Source organism: Ambystoma mexicanum, chromosome 10, assembly GCF_040938575.1.
Source record: "Ambystoma mexicanum isolate Mex_15411 chromosome 10, UKY_AmexF1_1, whole genome shotgun sequence".
Taxonomy (NCBI): Eukaryota; Metazoa; Chordata; class Amphibia; order Caudata; family Ambystomatidae; genus Ambystoma; species Ambystoma mexicanum.
Genome location: NC_090932.1, coordinates 1266038340 through 1266060212, shown reverse-complemented (window position 1 = coordinate 1266060212; position 21873 = coordinate 1266038340). Strand labels below are relative to the sequence as shown.

The following is a 21873-nucleotide window of genomic DNA, read 5'->3' as shown; positions in this document are numbered from 1 at the left end:
GGGACACCAATAATGTAGTAAAGACTGCTGCATGTTAAGTATATTCAATGCTAAAGTATAAACATGGGCTTCAAGTCTTCTTCATGCTCATCTTTTTATTCTCCAGCATGGGGTCTGACATGGATTCACATGCTCATGAATATTCCCCGTCGTCAGGCTGGGAATCCTCGGTAAAGAAAAAAACAGTATCAGTTTCGTTTCTGATCTGTCTTTCGTAGTAATAACCAATCACTGGTCTCTGCGTCATACTGACCACAGCCAATGACTGCCCTCTACCTAAGCACCGCCTCTGGCAGCCATCTTCAGATTTTTACAGCACGTTCATGTGTTGGGATCCTCGTGCTATTGCTCTCGAGCGTTAGTGCTATTTTTTCACGTTTTTTCTCAAAAACTTCGTTTTTTCGGTGAAAAGAGCCTCAAGCTCCACCGACTCTCCATCCGATCAACGGGGACCCGTGTCGGATTCGTCTGCGCCCCTCAAGGGTGAAGATTTCGTCGAGCTACGCTTTTGGAGGACTCCAGAAGCTTCTCAGGCCCGGACATGGCCCAGGAGAAGGGAAGCTCGACGCCCGGAAAGCTGTTCAGGATCTGCCCTGGATGCCAGCTGCAGAACGTCTTTAAGGAGGACGAACACTCCTTTTGTCTCTACTGCTTACATGAGGACAAGACGCACGTGGAGAAGGACTGTGCGTTTTGCGGCAATATGTCGGAGCGGACCATGAAGGACCGCCATCAACGTCTCGCCAACTGGCTGGAAGGGAAGAGCCCGTCAGGCGAGAAGAAGAGGAAGAAATCCGAGCGGTCTTCTAAGACCTTTGAGGACGCCCCGGCGACATGGGTCCAACACAAGGCCAAGCACCGCGAGTCTGCTGGCACCGGGAGCGCCGAACGGTCGGGCTCTACGGGCGCCAGGCAGGGCGCACCCTCCCCGGCACCATCAACCACGAGCCAACGCTCTGGGTCGGGTAAGAGGAAGGGCGAGCACCCGGCGAAGCTCCTGGAGAGGCCCCGGTCGAGCTCGAAGGCCCCATCGGAGGGGGAGCGAGGCAGTGTTCCCCCCCCCTCAAGGATAAGGCGGTGAGCGCACCTAAGGTGGTGAAGGCCTTAATCCATCCGGCCAAGCCCTCTATCGATACTGTCGCGGCGGCCCTGGCTCAGCCTGTGGAGGCTACACCAGTGGTGGCGACCTCGGGGCTCAGAGTCTCCCTGCCACCTCGGAGGGAGTCCTCTTTTGTGCCCATCGATAGGACCCCTGTGAAATCCCCAGCGGGGAAGAAAAAGGGGGGGGCAGGGCGTCGTCGTAGAGTCGGCCTCAACCTCGAAGGAAGAGCTGATCGAGGTCTTAAGCCACGGCCTTGGCGTGGAAGAAGACCGGCCCGTCGGGATGGATCCCGACGCAGGTGACGACGACATCGTCGAGGGTGCCGACGGGGCCCCTGATCGCCCGTCGGATTCCCCTCTGCCAGCGCCGCAAGACAACTCGGCGGCCATTTTGTTGGCTATACAGTCCTTATGCTCAGAGATAAGGACGAGACTACCGTTGCCGACGGAGGAACCTCTCCCGTCGGGGGATCCTGAACCGGGACCTTCTGGTGTTCCCCCGCCCAAGAAAAGAAGGATTCACCCTCCACCTCCTTTTCAGCCGTCGCGCCCCGTCCAGCCCTCCTCCCCGTCCACCCGAGGGGATGATACGGGGACTGACACGGCAGCGACGGGTACGGACGACGAGGTATACGACGAGGATCTACCGTCGTCACCTCCCACCAGGGCTTCTCCGCCCGACGAGATTGGATCGTTCCACTCCATGATCGCCAGGGCATCCGAGCTTTTCCAACTCTGCCCTGAGGAGAAGAAAAAGGAAGGATTCCTTTTATCAACGGCGCGAGGCCAAGAGGAAGACGGTCCTCGCGGTGCCTCTACTGGACAACATTTGGGATGAGGGCCTCGCCCTCCTCAAGAACCCTTCCACGACGCCAGCTAGAAGAGACCGGTACGAGAAGAAGTACCGGGTCCCGGACGCGGCCCCCCTGTGCCTCCGGGCGCAGTCTACCCCGGACTCCGTCGTCTCCGCGGCGGCCAGGAAAAAAGCGGGGGGGGGTGCGGCCTCCACATCGACTTCCCCACCGGACGGCGAGGGAAAGAAATTGGACGCTATGGGACGCAGGGTCATCTCGTCTGCAGCGACGACGATTAAAGCGGCCAACGCCTTGGCTATCGTGGCCCGCTACGACAGGGAGCTATGGTACAAACTGGCTCCCCTGCTGGACTTCCTACCGGACGACAAGAGGGCGGATGCCCTGGAGATCCTACAGGAAGGTGAGGTGGCGTCGGACCACGCCATCACTATTGCGACGGACATCGCCGACACTGGGTTTCGCCAGTTGGGCAACGGCTTGTGCCTTAGGCGGCGTGGATGGCTCAAGGCTACGGACTTCCGTCAAGACGTACAGACCAGAGTCCTGGACATGCCGTTTGATGGGAACAACCTGTTTGGGAAAACAGTGGACGATTCCCTTCAGGCCATTAAAGCGGACACTGAGACGGCCCGGGCCCTTGGGGTTCTGCAGCAACGACGGACGCCATTTCGGAGCAGCGGAGGCAAGGGCGCCTCCAAAGGTTCCGGCGGCGGTTTCTCCACCTACCGTCAAGCGGCCCACTCGTCGTCTCAGGAGGCCTACAGAGGACGAGGCAAGTCTGGCGGACTCCGCCGTCGTCGCCAAGGAGGTCAAGGCGGCAAAGCCTCGTCGAAACAGGATTGAACCGGCCGTGGGGTCGGGCCCCCACCGAAGCACCCCGGTGGGAGGCCGGCTGGCGAGCTTCGTCAGCGTGTGGGAGTCCATCTCCACCGACCGTTGGGTGCTGGACGCCTTAGCCCGGGGCCACGCGCTCGAGTTTCAAAGAAGGTGCCCGCGCGTCCCCCCCGTGGCCAGGAAAGAGCTTCACGTCCCTCAGCTTCTCCTGGAGGTAAAGGCGATGCTCAGGAAGGGCGCCATCGAACTCGTCCCAAAGAGGCTTCGGGGCTCCGGAGTTTACTCGAGATACTTCCTCGTGAAGAAGAAGACGGGAGGATGGCGCCCCATCCTAGACCTGCGACGTCTGAACAAGTTCATTAAGGCGCAGAAGTTCCAGATGGTCACCCTCCAGCACGTCCTGGGGAAGCTGGAGGAAGGAGACTTCCTGTCGTCGTTGGATTTGGAGGATGCCTACTTCCATATTCCCATCCTAAAGGGGCACCGAAAATTCCTCAGGTTTGTGGTCCAAGGGCGTCACTACCAGTTCAAAGCCCTCCCCTTCGGACTACGGTCGGCACCCAGGGTATTCACCAAGTGCCTGGCACCGGTGGCGGCGCAGCTGCGCCGCGAGGGGATCCACGTCTACCCCTACCTGGACGACTGGCTCATCCGAGCCAAGACGAGGGAGCTCGCCGTGGAGCACACGGCAAGGACCGTCCAACTTCTCACGGACCTGGGATTCTCCGTGAACTACGCCAAGTCCCACCTGGTACCCGCGCAAAACGCACTGTTTCTGGGAGCGAAGCTCGACACAGTGTCCCTTCTGGCCTCCCCGTCGGAGGAAAGGACCAGGTCCATCCTGGGCAAGGTACAGCGGATGTTGGTTTCTGACGCGGCCAAGTTGAGGTCCATCAAGTCCCTCCTCGGAATGATGTCTTCTTGCATCTACCTCATTCCCATGTGCAGGCTCCGGATGCGCCCGTTGCAGGAGTTCCTGGATGCGCGCTGGATCCAAACGACGGGCGGCTTCGAGGAGAGGATCACACTCGACAGAGTTTCCGCCGAGCGGTCCGGTGGTGGGGCAACCGCGCGCATCTGACGGCGGGCATGGACTTTCAGACCCCAGACCACCAGGAGACAGTGACCACGGATGCCTCCCTGGAAGGGTGGGGAGCGCACACCGAAAATCTGCACGCGAGAGGCCTTTGGCTCCCGACGGAGAAGTCCCTCCATATCAACGTCCTGGAGCTCCGTGCAGTGTTCTGGGCCCTCAGGTTTTTCCTTCCGTCCCTCAAGGGCAAGGTGGTGAGGATCTTCGCCGACAACACCACCACCATGTTTTACATCAGGAAACAGGGCGGAACCAGGTCCCCAGCGCTGTCCAAGGAGGCGCAGGACCTGTGGCATTGGGCCGTCGCCCAAAGGATGTTTCTGGTGCCGTTTCATCTGGCAGGGATAAAGAACACCATCGCCGACTCACTCAGCAGGGAGCTGCGCTCGTGCCACGAGTGGGAACTACGGCAGGATCTAGTGGATCGCCTCTTCCGACGGTGGGGCACACCCCAGATCGACCTGTTCGCGACGGCGACGAACTCCAAGTGCCGGAGGTTCGCCAGCAGGTTTCCCCAGGCGAGGAGCATGGGCGATGCTTTCTCGTTCCCCTGGGAGGGCCTGTTCCTCTACGCGTTCCCTCCTTTGCCACTGCTAATCCGGCTCGTCAACCAGCTCAAGAGGTCACGGTGCAGGATGATCCTCATCGCACCTGCGTGGCCGAGGCAGATATGGTTCCCGGACCTTCTGGACTTGTCAGCGTCCCCGCCAATCAAGCTGCCGGTGGACGCGGATCTACTCTCCAGGGAAGGAGGCGCCATCCTCCACCACGACCCGAAATCGCTGAACTTGCAGGCCTGGCTCCTGCAGCGCTAGAGTTTGGAGGATACGACATACCGGCCGACTGCAGAGAGGTTCTTGCAAAGGCCAGGGCGACCTCGACTCTTAAATGTTACGGACACAAATGGAAGAGGTTCTCTGTCTGGTGCCACGCACAGAAGATTAACCCTCGGATTACGGCTCCCCAGGTACTGCCGTACCTGCTGACGCTGGCCAAAGCTGGACTGGCACACGCGTCCATCAAGATTCATCTTGCTGCGATCTCCCGATACACCAGAACCACGGGCCGGACGTCCTTGTGGTCTCATCGTCTGGTGAAAGAGTTCATGAAGGGACTGTTCAGATCGTTCCCGCCGGTGAAGGCTCCGGCCCCGGCGTGGGAGCTCAACGTGGTGCTGACCAAGCTCCTGGGACCTCCGTTCGAGCCTCTTCACTCGGCCCCGTTGAAGTTTCTGTCGTGGAAAACAGCGTTTCTTGTGGCCATCACCTCCGCACGACGGGTGGGAGAGATCCAGGCCCTTTCCTGCAAGGCCCCGCACTTGACTTTTCACGACACGAGGGTAGTGCTCAGGACGCACCCCTCCTTCATGCCCAAGGTACCGTCGGACTTCCATCTCAACGAACCCTTGGTGTTGCCTGTGTTCTTCCCGTCGCCTTCGTCGCCGGCTGAGAGGACTTTGCACTCGCTGGATGTGGCTAGAGCGCTGAAGTTCTACGTAGACCGCACAAAGTGTTTTCGGAAGACGTCACAACTCTTTGTGAACTTTGGACCTGTCAATCAGGGGAAGGCTCTCTCGAAGGCTTCCATTTCCAGATGGCTCTCCGGCTGTCATGTACTGTCATCGGTTGGCAAACCGACCGCTGCCTGGCCGTCCGAGAGCCCATTCCACCAGAGCGATCGCAGCTACCACGGCGTTCCTTTCTGGTGTGCCCCTGCTGGACATATGCAGGGCTGCTACGTGGAGGTCGACGCACACCTTCACGAAATTCTACTGCGTCGACCGGGACTCCAGGGAGGAGTCCAGGGTCGGCCAAGCAGTGCTGCGCAACCTGTTCGCCTGAGGTGAGCCTGGTGAGGAGGTAAGATGCTTAATGTTGAGTTTGATGTACTGCTTAATGTTGAGCCTTTGCCACCTCCCGTGGTTGTGCATGTGTGTACTGCTATGTATTCTTTATTCATGAGCATGTGAATCCATGCCAGACCCCATGCTGGAGAAGGAACAAGTTACTTACCTGTAACTGTTGTTCTCCAGCATGGGTCTGGCATGGATTCACATGCGAACCCTCCCGCCTACCCCTCTGCGGCTCTTCACTTGGTCATACTGCCACTTCACGTGCTTCCAAATCTGAAGATGGCTGGCAGAGGCGGTGCTTAGGTAGAGGGCAGTCATTGGCTGTGGTCAGTATGACGCAGAGACCAGTGATTGGTTATTACTACGAAAGACAGATCAGAAACGAAACTGATACTGGTTTTTTCTTTACCGAGGATTCCCAGCCTGACGACGGGAAAAAATATTCATGAGCATGTGAATCCATGCCAGACCCATGCTGGAGAACAACAGTTACAGGTAAGTAACTTGTTGCTTATCGATGCAGCTAAAAGATTCTTATGACCATGCAGCATAGGCCACAGACTATGCATTTCAGACTGAAAAGTCCATCTTCAGGTCAGGCTCTATAAACATAGACAATATAAACAGTACTCAATAACAGATCCTGGAGTGTTGATCAAATAGCTCTTAACAGCATTTTCAAGTACACAATAGTACAACAATAATATAAGTAAAAACGAGAAATACATTTGCTTCATACCTGTCTTTCAAAACACTTTGTGCACCCATGATCGTGTTAAAAACCTAATCAAACCTGAAGACAAAAAAGAAATATAGAAGAAATGTGTTCAAAGGTAATTCAGTAAACACACTTTTCCAAAGTCATGGTGGCTTACATGAGTGTTAATAGTGTTCTTTCAGAATTTCCTACCTGAATTGAACGGGAAAGATTCCTAAGCGTTAAAAGCTCACTTACTTGTTTGTAGATGAAGTGCAGAAAATCTACCTGAAATTAGTGTAGAGTAACCCATTTTAGATCACAAGCATTAACATATACTGAATTTCTCATTATCAACGTGAATATGTATGCAGAAGTAGGGTCTCACCTCGGAGCAGATCGTGACATTCTGAAAGGTATGAAAAAAGCTACCTGAAATAGTATTACAAGAATATTAATTATTTTCCAACCTCAAAATAGGTCAAAAATCTTTCTCTATGGGGTTGATAGTAAAGTCTTACCTCGCAGTAGGAAAGTACATCTGTGTGTGGCTGCTCGAGCAAAGACAACAAACCTTAGTTCATTGGGTTCCCCCACTTAAATTAAAAGATAATTTCCATGTCTACAGAACATGGCTGCTCATACGTGTGATGTCAAAACGTAAAAAGGATAGCAATGGAATCGTTCTTTTTTTTTCCTGTTTTTTTCAAAATGACTCCTACCCTGTTGCTTGGGTTTTTCTCATCTGGTGCTGGTCCTATAGCTCGCTGCTTGCTCTCCAACCTTACGGGATGAATCACCCCAACTCACTTCAGCAGCCTTAGGAGATATACTGCCCCAGACACGCTTAAGCAACCTTTCTACCACTCTCTTTATGCTGGCACAGGACACCACCATAATCCCCTGGCATGATTCTAAAATTGTGAACCTGCGCAGGGGCCAGTTTCAAACATCCCACAACTGCCCTTACCTGGTGATAAGGAAGCAGAGGACCTACCAAGGATTTTGAAAGCTTTACGGCCCTAGAAGGACAGTATTTGACAATTTAATGTTGGCATATGTTTAGGTTAACGGGCAGTCTGCAGATCTAAAAGATGCCAAGCACAAATCCTTGAGTCTGGTAGTGGCAGCCATCTTTAGGCAATGTACTTGGCATTGCAAAGGCCTTTTTTTTTTTTTTTTTTAAAAAAAAAGGCAGTTACCCCTAGGAAGTGTAAAGGCGTTTCCCTTGGGAGAGGGATATATCCAAGGGTAGGCTTACAGCACGAAGGCTAACGGTAGCAGACATTTTCTAATGGTGGCCAAGTTGGATATACAAACTGAAAAATCAAAATATGTGTTTGTCTTTTATCTTCAAAAACACAGCAACCAAGTTGTGCATCTTGCTCAAACGAAAAAAAGAAAATGCCAAACCCCAAAATTTAGCCGGGTGAAACTCTTCAGAGTAGTCCCAATCAAAGTCCAGTCCTTCAACCTCTTGTCCCGGGGTGGTCCCTAGCTCTGCTTCAGTGACAGTTGTTGCAGGCCTCCTTAGTCCTGTACCCACGGCTCGCTATCTGAATGTAGTTTAACAGGTCCAAGGACGTCAAGCTTCCGGGCCCCTCTGGAAGGCCACTCTGGTGAGCCCAACAAAGTACAGGTAGTGTTGGAGCTTCTGGAGGTCAGGGTTTTCAAGCCAGGATTTTATTTTAGCCTATCCCTGGTTCCCCATGCCCCTCCAGATGTGGTTGAGGTCCCCCATGTGTTTAGAGCCCTTGCTAGGCAAACCTCCCTGCCTGGATCAGGAACCTTTTCCGACCACCTGCTGCTGCCTTGTGCCAATCTGGCCTCTGCCTTCTTTCAGCTCTTTCTAAATAGTTTGTCCACTCGGATGCTTATGTCCACTACCAATGCTCTTTCCTCCTCCTCTTCTTCTTCCACCTTCCATTGCATGTCCTCCCCCTTCTTTCCGTGGTGGTGCCATCCGCCTAACTTCTCCCAGCTGCCTCTTACCACAACCCTCTCCAGTTCTCTACTTCCTCCTTCAGTTGTTACCTATTCCACCAGCTTCTGACCACTACTACCACATCTGCAGTTATCTACCGGCCCCTCCAGATATTCACCACTACCTTCTAATTCCATCTTCTTCCACCACTCTTGGCTCCTTGTTCTTTTTCCTCCTCCTTACATTCCAACTGTCCTTACACCGCCTTTAAAATTTCTCTCACTGCCCACTGTAACTTCCTCCAACAACTCACACTACTGATCTGGGCTGCCTGGCTTTTCTAGCATGGATCTCCCTTCTCTCAGGCATGACTCTGGTTGAGGATGCACACCTTTAGACCTATGTCAGTCTGAGGCTCGGATTGGTGAGGTTGCAAGCAACAATGATGCTGAAGGGGCTGGCCCAAAGGTATATGTATTCCGGGTGGGCATTTTGGATTTTCTCAGTGTACTGATCTGGACCAGTGGTGGATGAGAACCATACAAGGCTGCTGCCAACATGAGGGGTTGTAAGGGAACTAGTTCCCAAAGGGTTTGGGTTCTTCTAAAGGAGGTGCTCTAGTTCTCCGGATTCTTGGCCATGACCATGAAAGGCTGCTTCTAATGTGCAGGTTGTAATGGAATTGGTTCCAAAGAGGTTTGGGTTCTTCCATGGGAGGTGCTCAAGTTCTCTGAAGGCTTCAATTTGCATGCCTGCGCTCTTTAGCCCATGGTCTTTGGGGGCTGGTCTGCGGTAGCTGCGAGTGAGCTCGCAAACCTGTGTGTGCTCTTGGGGATTGTTGGCAATTATGATGGGTCACCTTCTCCCGTTCGGCTATCGCAAATTCTTCTCTAAAGTTTAAGTCTCTGATTCTTCAGATGGTGGACAGGGGTTCAGGCCCCTTGGGAAGCAGATCTGTAATGCAATTGGTCCGGAAAGGGGCTCCTCAACTTCTACATCTCATGGGGAGGGTGTAAGTTGCCGCCCACGTGACTATCCCCTGCCAAGCAGCCGAGACCATGGGAGAGGGCCCCTCGAATCCTCCTTACAGCACCCCAGGCCCTTTGTCCACAAGCTCAGGGAGGGACTTGGTCCTCAAGGCCACTATCTCGCCTGTATGCAGAGACGGGCAGAGGACTTTATCAACACTCTTCGCTCATTGCCTAGAAATGGGACATTCTGGACCTTTCTAAGCTGATATGGTGAGGCCATGCCATGGCATGGTTTAAGGGCCCAACCAGGCCATCATGTTCCCTTTCTAGGCGGAGGGTGGGAAGGGCTGAGGAAGGGAGTGTGTATTTTAGGAGGGGCTGCTACAACTTTGATCATCCAGCCTCTGCTCCAGCTCTTCACAGATCCTGGGGACACTCTGTATGTAGGTTGAAGGCCAGTCTAGTTGTCTCCTATGAGCCAGCGCCTCTTTTCACTGGATGGTGGTAGAGCCTCTTTTCACTGGATGATGGGAGTGCTCAATCAGGTTATCAGATCCACCATGCAGACTTCTGTGATGATGGTGGGGTTTGTGAAAGTTACTAGATGTTCTTGTAAGGGCTAGTGAGTCTTCTGTCGAGTCCTGATCTGCTCAGTGGGACCCTCTACAATCAGTGTATGCAACTAAAGGAGAACATTCTCTGTCCCTAATTAGCAAAACATATATGTGCCGGATCCATGTCAGAATCCTGCTGGTATAAACATATTTGGGCGAACAGACTACTGTCTCCGCCCACCAATATTTATATAGGCACCATATGAGATTTTGGATTCGAAACAAATAATTTAGAGCTTTGTTTTTTTATTAATGCTTTACAGCAGTATTGCACAACAAAAACGGGCTTGAGATGGTAGTTGAATAATTCACAGAAATAACGCCCCAATTTGATACATTGTACTAATAACACAAAGATCAATGTCAGACTCTTCTCTTTGAGGGGATTGCATTCTCCCCTTAAATGAGATGTCAAGGAGTTGTCTTGGAGAGTCTTCTCAACCTCTGTGCCACTCCCTGCCTTCCTTCCTCTTGCCTTTGGATTATCAAACATCTCATTTTCAGAAGGAGAGGACTTTTGGATGCAGCAGAACATTTTCATTCCAAATTGGGGTATGTTTCCTCAAAATGCGAGCCATGAATACACCCTTCTGTGTTTTTTATGCAACATTCTGGTTATAAAGCAATATTTTATTCTTGTAGGAAATGCTGTTCACTTGATTTTGTGGTTCTCTATAAGAAAGGTATGGTGGTGGACACACACAAGTAGTAGAACATTAACCAGTAGGGGGAGACCCTCGTAGCAAGCATGTTCATCAATAACAAACAGCTAGGAGTTTTATATTCACCATGAGCAACAGACAAGTCTACATTACCACAGTGAATGACGCATTCACCATTACACAATGGCAACATGACCATCAGTAATGGTACAAGCTCCATTAATAACCCAGTAGGCCATGACAACACAGCCACAAGTAATAGTAAAGGCAACATTTACAACACACTAGGGAATGGCAACATGGCCGACTCTCTCTCTGTCTCTGTCTTTGTCTTTGTCCCTTTCTCTTCTCCCCTCTGACCCAACTCACTCTGCAGGACACACTCTGGATGTTCTAATTTTTTCAGACCGCCCCCTCTCTATCCCTCTGACCACTCCCCTCTCCTGGAGTGATCACTCTCTCCTTTCCTCCCATCTCTCTCTCTCTGCCCCTCAGGCCAAGCCAACTCCAACACTGCCACCTACCTTCTCGGTCATCTGACCCATGAAGCGTGTGTCAGTTGATGCTTTCGCTTCCACTTTCTCTCCCCCTCCTCCACCTCTGGCTGACTCACATCCTCACACAGCCCTCGCCATGCTCTACTCTTCTATCTCCGATAGTCTAGATGTTCTTGCCCCTGTCATGAGAATCTGCTTGAAGCCCAAAGCCAAATGCAACTCTTGGTACGACTCCGCCCTAGCTACCCTAAAACGCGAGTGTATGGTGGCTGAGAGGAAATGGCAGGCTTCTTGTACATCCCCTGACAAACTGACCTGCCGCCTGCTCCAAGGGCAATACCGGCTCCTTGGACGAACTAAGAAGAGAGCCCATATCCAAGCCCCTTGTCTCTCATTTCATCTAAAAAACCCAGGACATCCTGTCCACTCTCACGTCCTTGCCTCCTCTTCCCCCTTCTCTATCCGCTACCCCTGGTCCTCTTGCAGCTGGCCTTCCTCCCTCCCTCTTTCTCTTCCTTTCCTCTGTTCTCCCCCGACGAGATTTCCAGACAAGTCCGATCTATGAAAGTCTCGTAAAAACAGGTTCTTCCCTGTTCGTCCAAAACCATCAAGGACCACATTGACACCCTTGCTCCTGCTCTGGTCGACTTCTGCAACCTCTCCTTCACCTCTGGGGCCTTCCCCTCCCCTCTGAAGCACTCTTGTCTACCCTCTTTCAAAAAACCCACAGCCGACCCTTCATGCCCGGCTAACTATCACCCGATCTCCATCACTCCTTTCCTGGGCAAACTCCTGGAAAAGCTGGCCATCTCCCAGCTTCATCTCCACACCGATTCTGTTGGTTGTCTCCATGACCATCAGTCTGGCTTCAGAGCTGCCAGAAGCATGGAAACTGCAACTGCTCTCCTGTACATCCATGAAGACCTCCTCTCCAACCTCGACATCCCTTCTGTCCTCATCCTACTCGATCTCTCCTGCCTTTGACATGGTCAACAATGCCATCCTGCTCAAACGTCTCCATGATAACCTGGGTATCACTGATCAGGCCCTGGCCTTGCTGACCTCTTTCCTCTCTGATCGACCCTCCCAGGTACAACTTGGGTCCTTCCTTTCCTCTTTCTCACTCTCTACCTGTGGTGTTCCCCAGGGGTCCAACCTCTCTCCCTGGGTTTTCAACCAATGCTTGGCAACCCTTGCCCACTGCATTGCCACTCTCTGCTCCAACTTTCAGTGCTATGCGGATGACACTCTGCTTGTTTTCAGGCTTCCCTCTACCACATCTTCTCCTTCTTCCATCTCTGACTGTCTGCCATTCAGGAGTGGGGTGTTGCCAACGATATCTGCCTTAATACCAGTAAAATGGAGATTCTCCTCATCGGCACACCTGCACCTTCCTTTCCTCTCACTCTCTGGCCGGCCTCCTTTGGCCCTCTTCCTGCCCCCACCTGTCAGGCTAAGAACCTCAGGGTCATCTTCGACTCCACACTCTACTTTTCTCCTCACATCTCTGATGTCTCTAAGAAATCAAACTACCAACTGCAACTCCTCGGAGGTATTCTTCCTTTCCTCTCCTTCCCACAGAAGCTCACTGTCTCTAGAGCTCTGGTTCTCTCTAGACTGGACTATTGCAACAGCCTCTTTCTAAATCTTCCTGCTTCTACTCTCCGCCCTCTGCAACTCATCCAGAACAGGACTGCAAGACTTGTCCTTGGCCTCAAGCCCTGGGATCCTATCTCTCCAGCCCTGAAATCTCTGCTTTGGCTCCGGTGGCTGCAAGGATTAAATTCAAGACCCTTTGAATTGTCCACAAAGCCTTCTGGGGAATGGGTCCACAATACCTTCAACTCTCCCTCCGTAAATACCTTCCTACTTGAGCTCATTGCTCCTCCATCTCCAACTCCCTCAGGGTCAGTCGCTTCTCCAAGCAACGAATTGGGGGTAGATATCTCTCTGCGGCTTGGGCCTCCCTTTGGAACAGCCTGCCTGCCTCTCTGAAACTTGAGGAGAACCAACTTCGGTTCCGGAAGCACCTCAAGACCTTCCTCTTTACTTCTTCCTTCGCTCTTCCTCTACCCTGCTGATCTATCTGCGTCGGCACCAGACACCTGGTCACCCTCTGATTTTTTGGGCCCAGGTCCCTGCCCCAGCCACACACCCGCTCTGCCACCTGGCAACCCTGCACTTGGGTCTGTATCTGTAACCCTACAGTCACCTTACCTGAACCTATCAGACACTCCTTTTCTGCGTTTTAACCTTGCACATGCCACCTTGCTGGCTGCACTACCAGTTCTTGATGTTTTATCCCTTGCTCAGCACTTTCCACTCCTCCCCTCTCCCTTGCACTTTTACTCCTTCCCTATCCCTTGGACTTGCGCGTTCCCAATGTCACTTGGCCTAGTAAGATCGTTGTTTTTGTCCTCCCTTGCCTCGTTGCGCTCTGAAACAATTGTGTATGAGCGCGATAGAAATACAATATCATATCAGAAGTGACACATACATTTGAAGGGATATGGTAGATAATAAGGACACAACCATCTGTGATGACCGATTAACCTTGAGCAACAAGCTATTCAATGGAAACGGGAGCATCAGTAACATCACACGCACCACAATCATTACACTGGCCAGTATTGGTGCATTCACCATGAGCTGCACGATGGGTATTGATGACACAAGCACATTCACCAAGAGCAGCCCACTAGAGATTGGCAAAACAGGCAGCAGTAGTAGCGAATGCACAATTTCACAACCTACTAGATAATGGCAACAGGGCCAGCAGTAAAGGCAGTTCACAATGAGCCATATGCTAGAGATTTGCATTAGGGTCACCAGTAACCTGAACATGCACTGAATGTACTAGATTAGTGGATTGTTTTCTGTAATACCAGATGTCAAATTCGCAACAAATGTGACACCAATACTGCACTTGCTAGTAACACCAATGATGACTCTAGCTGCACACCGATCAGTAGCAGCATATTCAGCAGCAGTAGCATGAACGGGGGTAACAACAGATATTCCAGGAGCAAAGGTATGAGTAGTAGAAAACTGGCCATCAGCCTTGCACTCATTCAAAACAACATATCAATAAAAACACACTCACCAGAAGCTGTTCCCTCACCAGTTTCAAGTGGTAGCAGCACATTCACTATCAGTAGCGCATACTCCAATATTGGCCCACACTTCAGTGATTTCCACTCTTCCACTTCTAATTCATCAAACACTCAACTGGAGTGGCACATCCACTCGTAATGATGGGCTTTCCAATGCAGACCGCTCCCCAGTAGCAGTGCTCAACCAGGGTCTTCTTGACTATGCCAGTCAAGAGGAAAAAAGAATCATCCCACTCTTTCCAATTGACACATCAGTGATATTTATATAATTCCATGTCTCTCTTCATTTCAGCAACCTTCTGTTCTGTTCCTGGGCCGCCGTTCAAGGACCAAAAGTGATCTAACAATGAAAATGTATGAGGAGGAGATTCGGGTAAGGACCACCATGGACCGAGCACTGTTGCAGATCATGTTCAGTTGTGGAAGGGGTAATGTGGATGGAAAGAGCACACCTGCAGGTGATATTCGGGTGTGCAAGCAATATTGTGGAAAAAATAAAAGGTATTTGCAGGAGAGGGTAATGAGTATGATAGGGAGATGTGCAAACATATCACCCAGAATGTATGTTAGAGTGACTTGTTACCCTTAAATGGATAGCTAACAATGTCTCAGATCTTGATAACCAGCCTTTTCCGCTGAACCATGTGAAGTAAACTGATACTCCTTGGTTGGAAGTGCTATTATGTTTCACTCAAGCTATCAATCTGAGAACGTTCTAGACATTACATATTTATATTTCTGAGACTTGTAGATCTACTTAGAATCACATGCTTTGCTTAGGCCGACATCTAGTGGTTGGTGCAGAGTATTGCATGGCTTGTTTTCGAAATGGAACAACGACAGGGTGTGTTTGTAATACTATGCCTAGTGTGACCCATGGTCTTTCATGCGTCAAGGTCCTCAGATTGTTTTCTTTTTTTCGCCATTGTGGTCGGTCGCTCCATGCGGATTATCTAGCTTACTAGCCTTTACTGGCTACTTATTAAATATACATTTATATCGCTTCCTGCTTATTTACAATTGTTTGACACTCAACAGATCAAGCAGTACTCAGCGATATTACCATCAAGAATCAAAGCAGCTAGACCACTGTTTCAATGCCTTCTAACTCCTCGCTGGATTCAGCCTACAGTAGAGAGGGTGGGGGGAATTGACATCTTCCATTGCCTTTAGAGAATGTCTATATTCCCATTTTACATAGTTTGTCTAGCTGCCCATTTTCCCAGATATGGAAAATACACCTTTTACATTTTGCCCTTCCTGTAATAAGAAATATCCATGCAAGGACATGCATAGCGTGTGCAACCACTTTCTTCCAAGGGATCACGCCGAAAAGCGCTGCCCGGCATGCAAAATCTGTCGTCCTAAAACATTGAAAGAGAGACACACTAAATGGTGGCCGGCTTACGCCATGCAAGAAAAGGCTTTTTCGGACATCCCCACCTGCACGGAAGAGTGTGAGGAAGAACAGGACAGCTACCGAAGACCCAATGGGATCAGCAGATTCCCCCGTGCCAGTCCCCCTCTCCGAAGGGCAGTCCGTCGTATGTTGTTGAGGGCACACACAATCATAAACACAGGTGGGTCACAAACAACGCCCAACCCCAGCCACTATTCGAAAAACCTGCCAACACGTGGCCATGCAGTATCTAGCTCCACATCCAGTTCTTCTAGCTCAACGCATCTTAAGTTCGGTGCAACCAATTTGAAACATTTGCTGCAAGCCTTACAAAGCAAACAGACGCTGAGCGATCCTACTACCGCACACAAAACAAAAATTCATTTTCAACAATGCCCGTTGCCATACAGGCACTGAAACAGCCGTCCGGACCATTGATAGAGTCCGGTAGCATAGACACTCACAAATTAAGATCTAAAGAGTCTCACAAACAGCCATCGAACAGTTAGCTGAAGTGTAGTGTGTGTGTCTTTTGAAAAAGTATCCATGTCTCCCGTATTGTAAGCGTTACATGGGGATCACATTTCTACTGATCCTGAGGAAATTGCTTTTCCATTAAAAGATAAACCTAGAACAGGTACATGGACAAAAGATTGTTTAGAAGGAACAATGGACAAGGTTTTTTGTTTTATACATTTTTTAGCACGTTACCCAATCAAGCAGAAATACATTGATATGGGTGAGGATTAGCCACAAACTAAGTCGCCCTGGGAAACCTCTGCAGAATCTCATAATATAATTCATATTGCTGAAGATGACGGAGATGAGGTGTTTGTTGATGATCAGGGGACTTTATATGATGATCCCACTGACGATCTTGATGACCCAGATAATTGCATGTTACCATCATGTGATGTTGACGATGAACCTATCGTTAATTCCCCTATAGACGACGAGATCCTCTATACTGATTTACATAGAAAAGCCACAGACCATTTAAAAATACAAACTCAGGTGTCTGTAGAGGATACAGATTTGGTCAATAAACTATTTAATGTGAAAAGGTCTGTGCGACAGTTGACTCCTTTGTTACAGTCCATAACAAAACATGTCACACCTGCTTTAGTAACCCCCTCGCTTACTAGAGCAGTAAATCCACGTATTGTAAGCGATATTCAATCAACACTACAGCTAAGTCAATGCCTAGTCTGGGATGCTGAGGAAAACCCTTATTGATGTATTTCTATATCCAGTTCAGTACTCTGGATGACAACCCTTGTATAACACCCCCTGTTAGAATCCCCCTGACCCAAGAAGTAGGTTTATTTTGAAAATTAAAAGGTGTATTTGCAAATGTAAACAATATATATATATATCACACTTTTATAATATATTAATATCTGATGGTACACTGAGACATATGATGTGGATCCACAATGGGTAATGTTACAGTGGTACACTTGATTACTTAGGAGTAGTATAGAGGATGAGGTAGCTGAAAATGCTTTATGGTTTCAAGGAAATGCAAGGAGGAATAAAATGCAGTACAGAAATACTTGATATGATTTTAGCAAAAGATAAGATAATCACTTTTTCTCTGGCAATTCACCCCCCTCCCCTATGCAATGTAAGAAATGGAAGTAGATGAAAAGAGGAGCACACAGTTCTCAGGAATGCAATCAAATACAATACGAAATTCAGTTCCCCCCCAGCCAGCTAAGAGGAAACAGGTAGGTAGGAGTTTGAAACACAGGCCCAAAATGCTTTTAAATGTGATGGCAATGGATGGGAAAATGTGCCAACTGATTTTAATTCCCTCTAGAGATTCAGGGTGAGTGGGAGATGCGTGTTGGTATTAGTTCAGGCTCACTTTAGCAATGCTCTATGAGTTATTACCAAGTTGCAAACGGATTTTAACAAAAGAAAGAATGGAGCTGCTATTTTGACAAGTGGATAAATTGAGCCAAAATCGCAAATTGTGGTAAATTTTGCGAGTGCGTGAATCGCGATTGCGGTAAAAGTATAAGGAGTAGGAAGTCGGTTCTAGGCTTGTCTAAATCTCGTTCCTAGCCCAAACGGTTCCAGAGATACGGACAATTAAAGGTAGTTTTTCGGATTTAAAGTAAACTCAAAATGACAGGTGACAGCTTGCAGCTGCAGAATTGACAGGTGACAGTTGTGCAGCTTTAAAAATGACAGATGACACGATTTCTAGGAGGCAGTTCTACTTAGGTTAAAATAGTTTGGATTAGATTATTTTAACTAAGAGACTGGTTCTGCACAGTTCTGCTAGGTACTCACAATATAAATTTGAACTAGGCCTTGTCACGGATCTGGTCAACACGTCCGGCTGCGGTTCTGTCTGCTCGGCGGGTCAATCAGGCACCGGTTCTGCTCACAGCGATCTGGGTCAGCTCTGCTCTGCTGGTCTAGCCTCTCTGGATTCTGGATGTAATACTGCTTTCTGGGTACTGCTACAGGTTCTTGCAAAAATTCTCGGCAAAAGTTGAATAGTTTGGTTAGTTTTGAGGCCTGCTGAAGAGGATTCAGCTGGTGGATTCAGGCCTCTCTGCTACAAATTCTGGAGTTAATTTCTACTACAGGTTCTGGAGATTGATGGATTTGAAGTCTGGATCTCTGGATGTGAAGTCGTCGGTCAGCATGCTCCGCAGCAAATGGAATTGAATGTCTCTACCCGTCCCAGCAGTCTCTTTTTATGTGTTTTGGAAAGTGGGTGTGTGCGTTGGTCATAACTAAACCTGCCCCTCTCACTTATCATTGGCCAATTCCTTCTCTCTCCCTTGATTGGGGGAAGGAAATGTGAGTAAGAGTGATGCTGTAGGTTTTATGGTCCGAGGAACCTCCCCTTGTCAGATTGCACACAAATCTATTTCTGACCCAAATACATATTTATCTATGCACCATTTTTCTAATATTATAGGTCCAGTTAACATATTTTCTGTAGCACCAAACCATCCGATCCCTGTCTTTGTACGATGTCGTGTCCACTGATGACAGAATTCTCCCCTTTTCATCCAGATAACGACCTCTAAACCTTTCCAGATTTTACACAAATGTGCACCAGGGATATGGGTCACAGATGATAGTGTCAGATTTTTAACATGCATACATTTAGAGTGAGACCCTATTTTCCGCTAGAAACCCCCCAGAATACACCACAGGGTCCTAACGCCTCTTAAAATGTTCACAGAAAAATCACAAAAATAATATTACTTATATAATTCTGACAAGTCCGCACCATGAGTTATCTATCTTTTTAAAATTATGCTCTGGTCAAAAAGGGGTGTGGCTCCCCCATCACAGGGTGGAATAACTGGTTTATCCACTTCCCCCAAGCCAGCTTGTTCACAGAGGCACAGCTGCCCCCCAGTTTCTCCCAAGAGGAAGCTATTTTACGACGCCCCCAATATAACATTTGCCTGAGTCCAGGACAGGCCTTTGTTCAACTCCCTGTAGTCCCCAGCTGCTCCACCCCTAATCTAATCAGAGAGGTGACAAGTCCTTTTGGCAAGGGGAAGAGTGGCTGAGCAGGTTTCAACTCCTGTCGGGGGTAGTTGTCAGGCAGAATCCAGTTTCGTTAAGCCAGGTTTCAGCTAAATGTCACTTTTTGTTCCCAGTTTTCTACATTCAAATCAAACAATTTTTACATATACATTAAATAATTACTTCCTTCAAGTCATTTCAGAATATAGCTTTACATTGTATCCACCTCATAGCAAGTCTTTCCTTGGCCTGGTTTTGTTTCATTTGTTCAGTTTTACACAAAAGTCTGGTGGTTTTAAAACGCCGGCTTTCTGATAGTGGTGAGTACTGGTAATGCAACCCTTTTTGGGATTAAGAAAATGAATTCCCCACAGTTCTGAGTTGCTTTTTTTGGCAATCAGCATTGCCATTCCCAATGGTTTCAGGCTACTGTGTGTGTAGCCCAATGGTGGTTTTAGGTAGTGCCCTCCTGTGCTCAAAACATAGGCAAAAATGGGTGGCAGCCTATTCTTCATGTTTTCCCTGTGCACTCTCTGGGGAGTTCTGGCCATCATGATGTTTTCCATGCCAGTACTGCACAGTTTTATTGTCGGGCTTGGATGCATGGGTAAAAACATCCCACAAGCCCCCCCTCTTGCGATGGCCATTCTGGCCTTTCGCTGATGGAACTCGCAAGATCTGGGATGTTCGCCTCCTCTTCTTCCAATTCCATGAATGGCACAGTTCAGCATCTTTTCCTCCCTCCAGTCGATCAATCAGTTCTCCTTGCTGGTCCTGATGGGAGGATTGGGCGGTACCCCGAGCCCCTCGGGTCTCTGCTCCCGGTCCCCGGTCGTCCTCCTTGGTCAGTCTCCATGGTTTCTTCTCTCCTAGGATGATAAAGCAAAGCGGCAATACCTATTCGTAGACATTTCTTCACCACTATTAATGGTGTGGCGAACATATACATTTTATGAATCAGAAGATATGAACATATACATTTTTTTTTAAATTAGGAGACAAGAACATATATATATATATATATATTTCTGAGGCTTGTGGAATCTGCTTAGATCACATGCTGTGCATAGGCCGACATCTAGTGGAAGCTGCGGAGTATTACAGTTTGTTTTTCGAAACTCGAAAATGGGCGTCGCCACAGGCGTGCCAGTAATACTATCCCTAGTGTGACGTCCACTGTACCCAAGATCCCTCACGCGTCTAGGATCCTCAGATTGTTTTTTTCCGCCATACTGGTCGGAAGCATCTTGCGGAGTCCCCTGGCCTTAGCCATACTTTTGCTAATTATTGAAGTTTAAAATTATTTATTGACATCCTTCCCCACCCCAACGTCGACACTCGACGACGGCTGGAGAAGACATCGACCGTCGGCTGCTGCACGACGGATCTGGGCCTCGGAAGGCCGCTGGCCTCCGCTCGGGCCTAGTAGGCCGCTGGCCTCGGCCCTGCAAGTAGGGAGAGTGGGGGGTGGTACATACTCTTCACTCTTGATATATAGGTACACCTTATATATTTCCTACACTTACCAGCCCGCTGCCTCAAGGTGCGTATGGAGGGTACCCCTTTCCAATTCTGCCCCAAGTGCAACCGCAAATACCCTTGGGTCGACAGGCACGCCACGTGCAATCTCTGCTTGCCGAGGGACCACCCCGAAGCGAACTGCAGAGCGTGTAGTAGGTTTAAGCCTAAGACACTTAAGGACCGTTCGACAAAGCGTTGGGCCCACCACGCCAGGCAGGCGGCCATGGCAGCGGAGGGCACCTTCAGCGATGGCAGCGACGCCGTACTTTCGGACGGCAAAGGCATTACGGCGTCGAAAGACTGCCGAGCGCAGGTCCCCGACCTCGGAAGGTTGTCCGGCAGGGCGGCTATGGGGAAGACCCCCGGCGACGCAAGCGCTACACACCCTACACACACTAAGCACACCAAGTCCAACCGAACCTCGACGACGTCGACTTCTCGGAAAGAGGCACAGATAGAACGGTCCGACTCGGTGTCCTCTGGGCGCTCTCGATCGAGATCGCCTCATGACGCAAGGCAATCATCCACTCTTGCCAAGAGTGCCTCGCTCCCTAGATTAACGGAAGTTCGATCGTCGGAAGACGAAGACGACTTCCACCCCCAGGCCGCGCTCCAGGAGACCGAGGCCGCAGTTAACACCAGCGAGGCCCCACGCTCGAAACACACAGATACCTCTCCCGACCCTCGACGCCAGGCGTCGAAAGTCTCTGGGGCCTCCAAGGGGCAGGGAAAACATTTTTCCACGCACGGGGAGGGGGGGAAACAGCGGAAAGCACAGCCTTCCACTCCTGTAAGACCATCCTTCCACCCTAAGCAGACAGACAAACACAAATCTACTGGGACATCAACATCCAGCAAGGGTACCCTTGATAAGTCCTCTAAGTTGCCTACTAAAGTCATACCCTGTTCCAAAGAATGGTCCAGTGAAGACATAGACAGGGTCATGTCAAGGATGTCTTCCTTAGCTGATTTTTATGACAAAAACCCAGAACATTTCCTTTCGTATGACCCTCAAGGGGCCACACCCTCAGGCTCCTCTGATCCTATCCCCTAAGTAAAAAGGCCCGGTTCGAAAGACCTGAACCCTTCGAGGTGCAGCCTTACTCTACTCCATACTCTACTCCACACCCCAGATACCAAGGACAGCCTTTCCCTGAAGGGGACCAGGAGTTTAAAATTATGGAGGAACAAACCGGGACTGAATACTATGCGGATGATGAGGACCTGGAGGAGGTAGAAGATGAGCAGGAAATTTACAGAGTAGATTCCCCGGTAG

At 49.8% G+C, this 21873-nt stretch overlaps 1 protein-coding gene across 2 annotated transcripts in view; it reads left to right on the top strand.

The window, feature by feature from the left end:
* TPCN1 (two pore segment channel 1) overlaps positions 1 to 21873 on the top strand; it is a 767000-nt gene that overhangs the window by 648841 nt on the left and 96286 nt on the right. For both annotated transcript variants that reach the window (XM_069619236.1, XM_069619237.1), the window contains exon 26: positions 14466 to 14546. In XM_069619236.1, coding sequence (XP_069475337.1) covers positions 14466 to 14546 — 81 coding nt within the window. The remainder of the gene's footprint in view (positions 1 to 14465; positions 14547 to 21873) is intronic.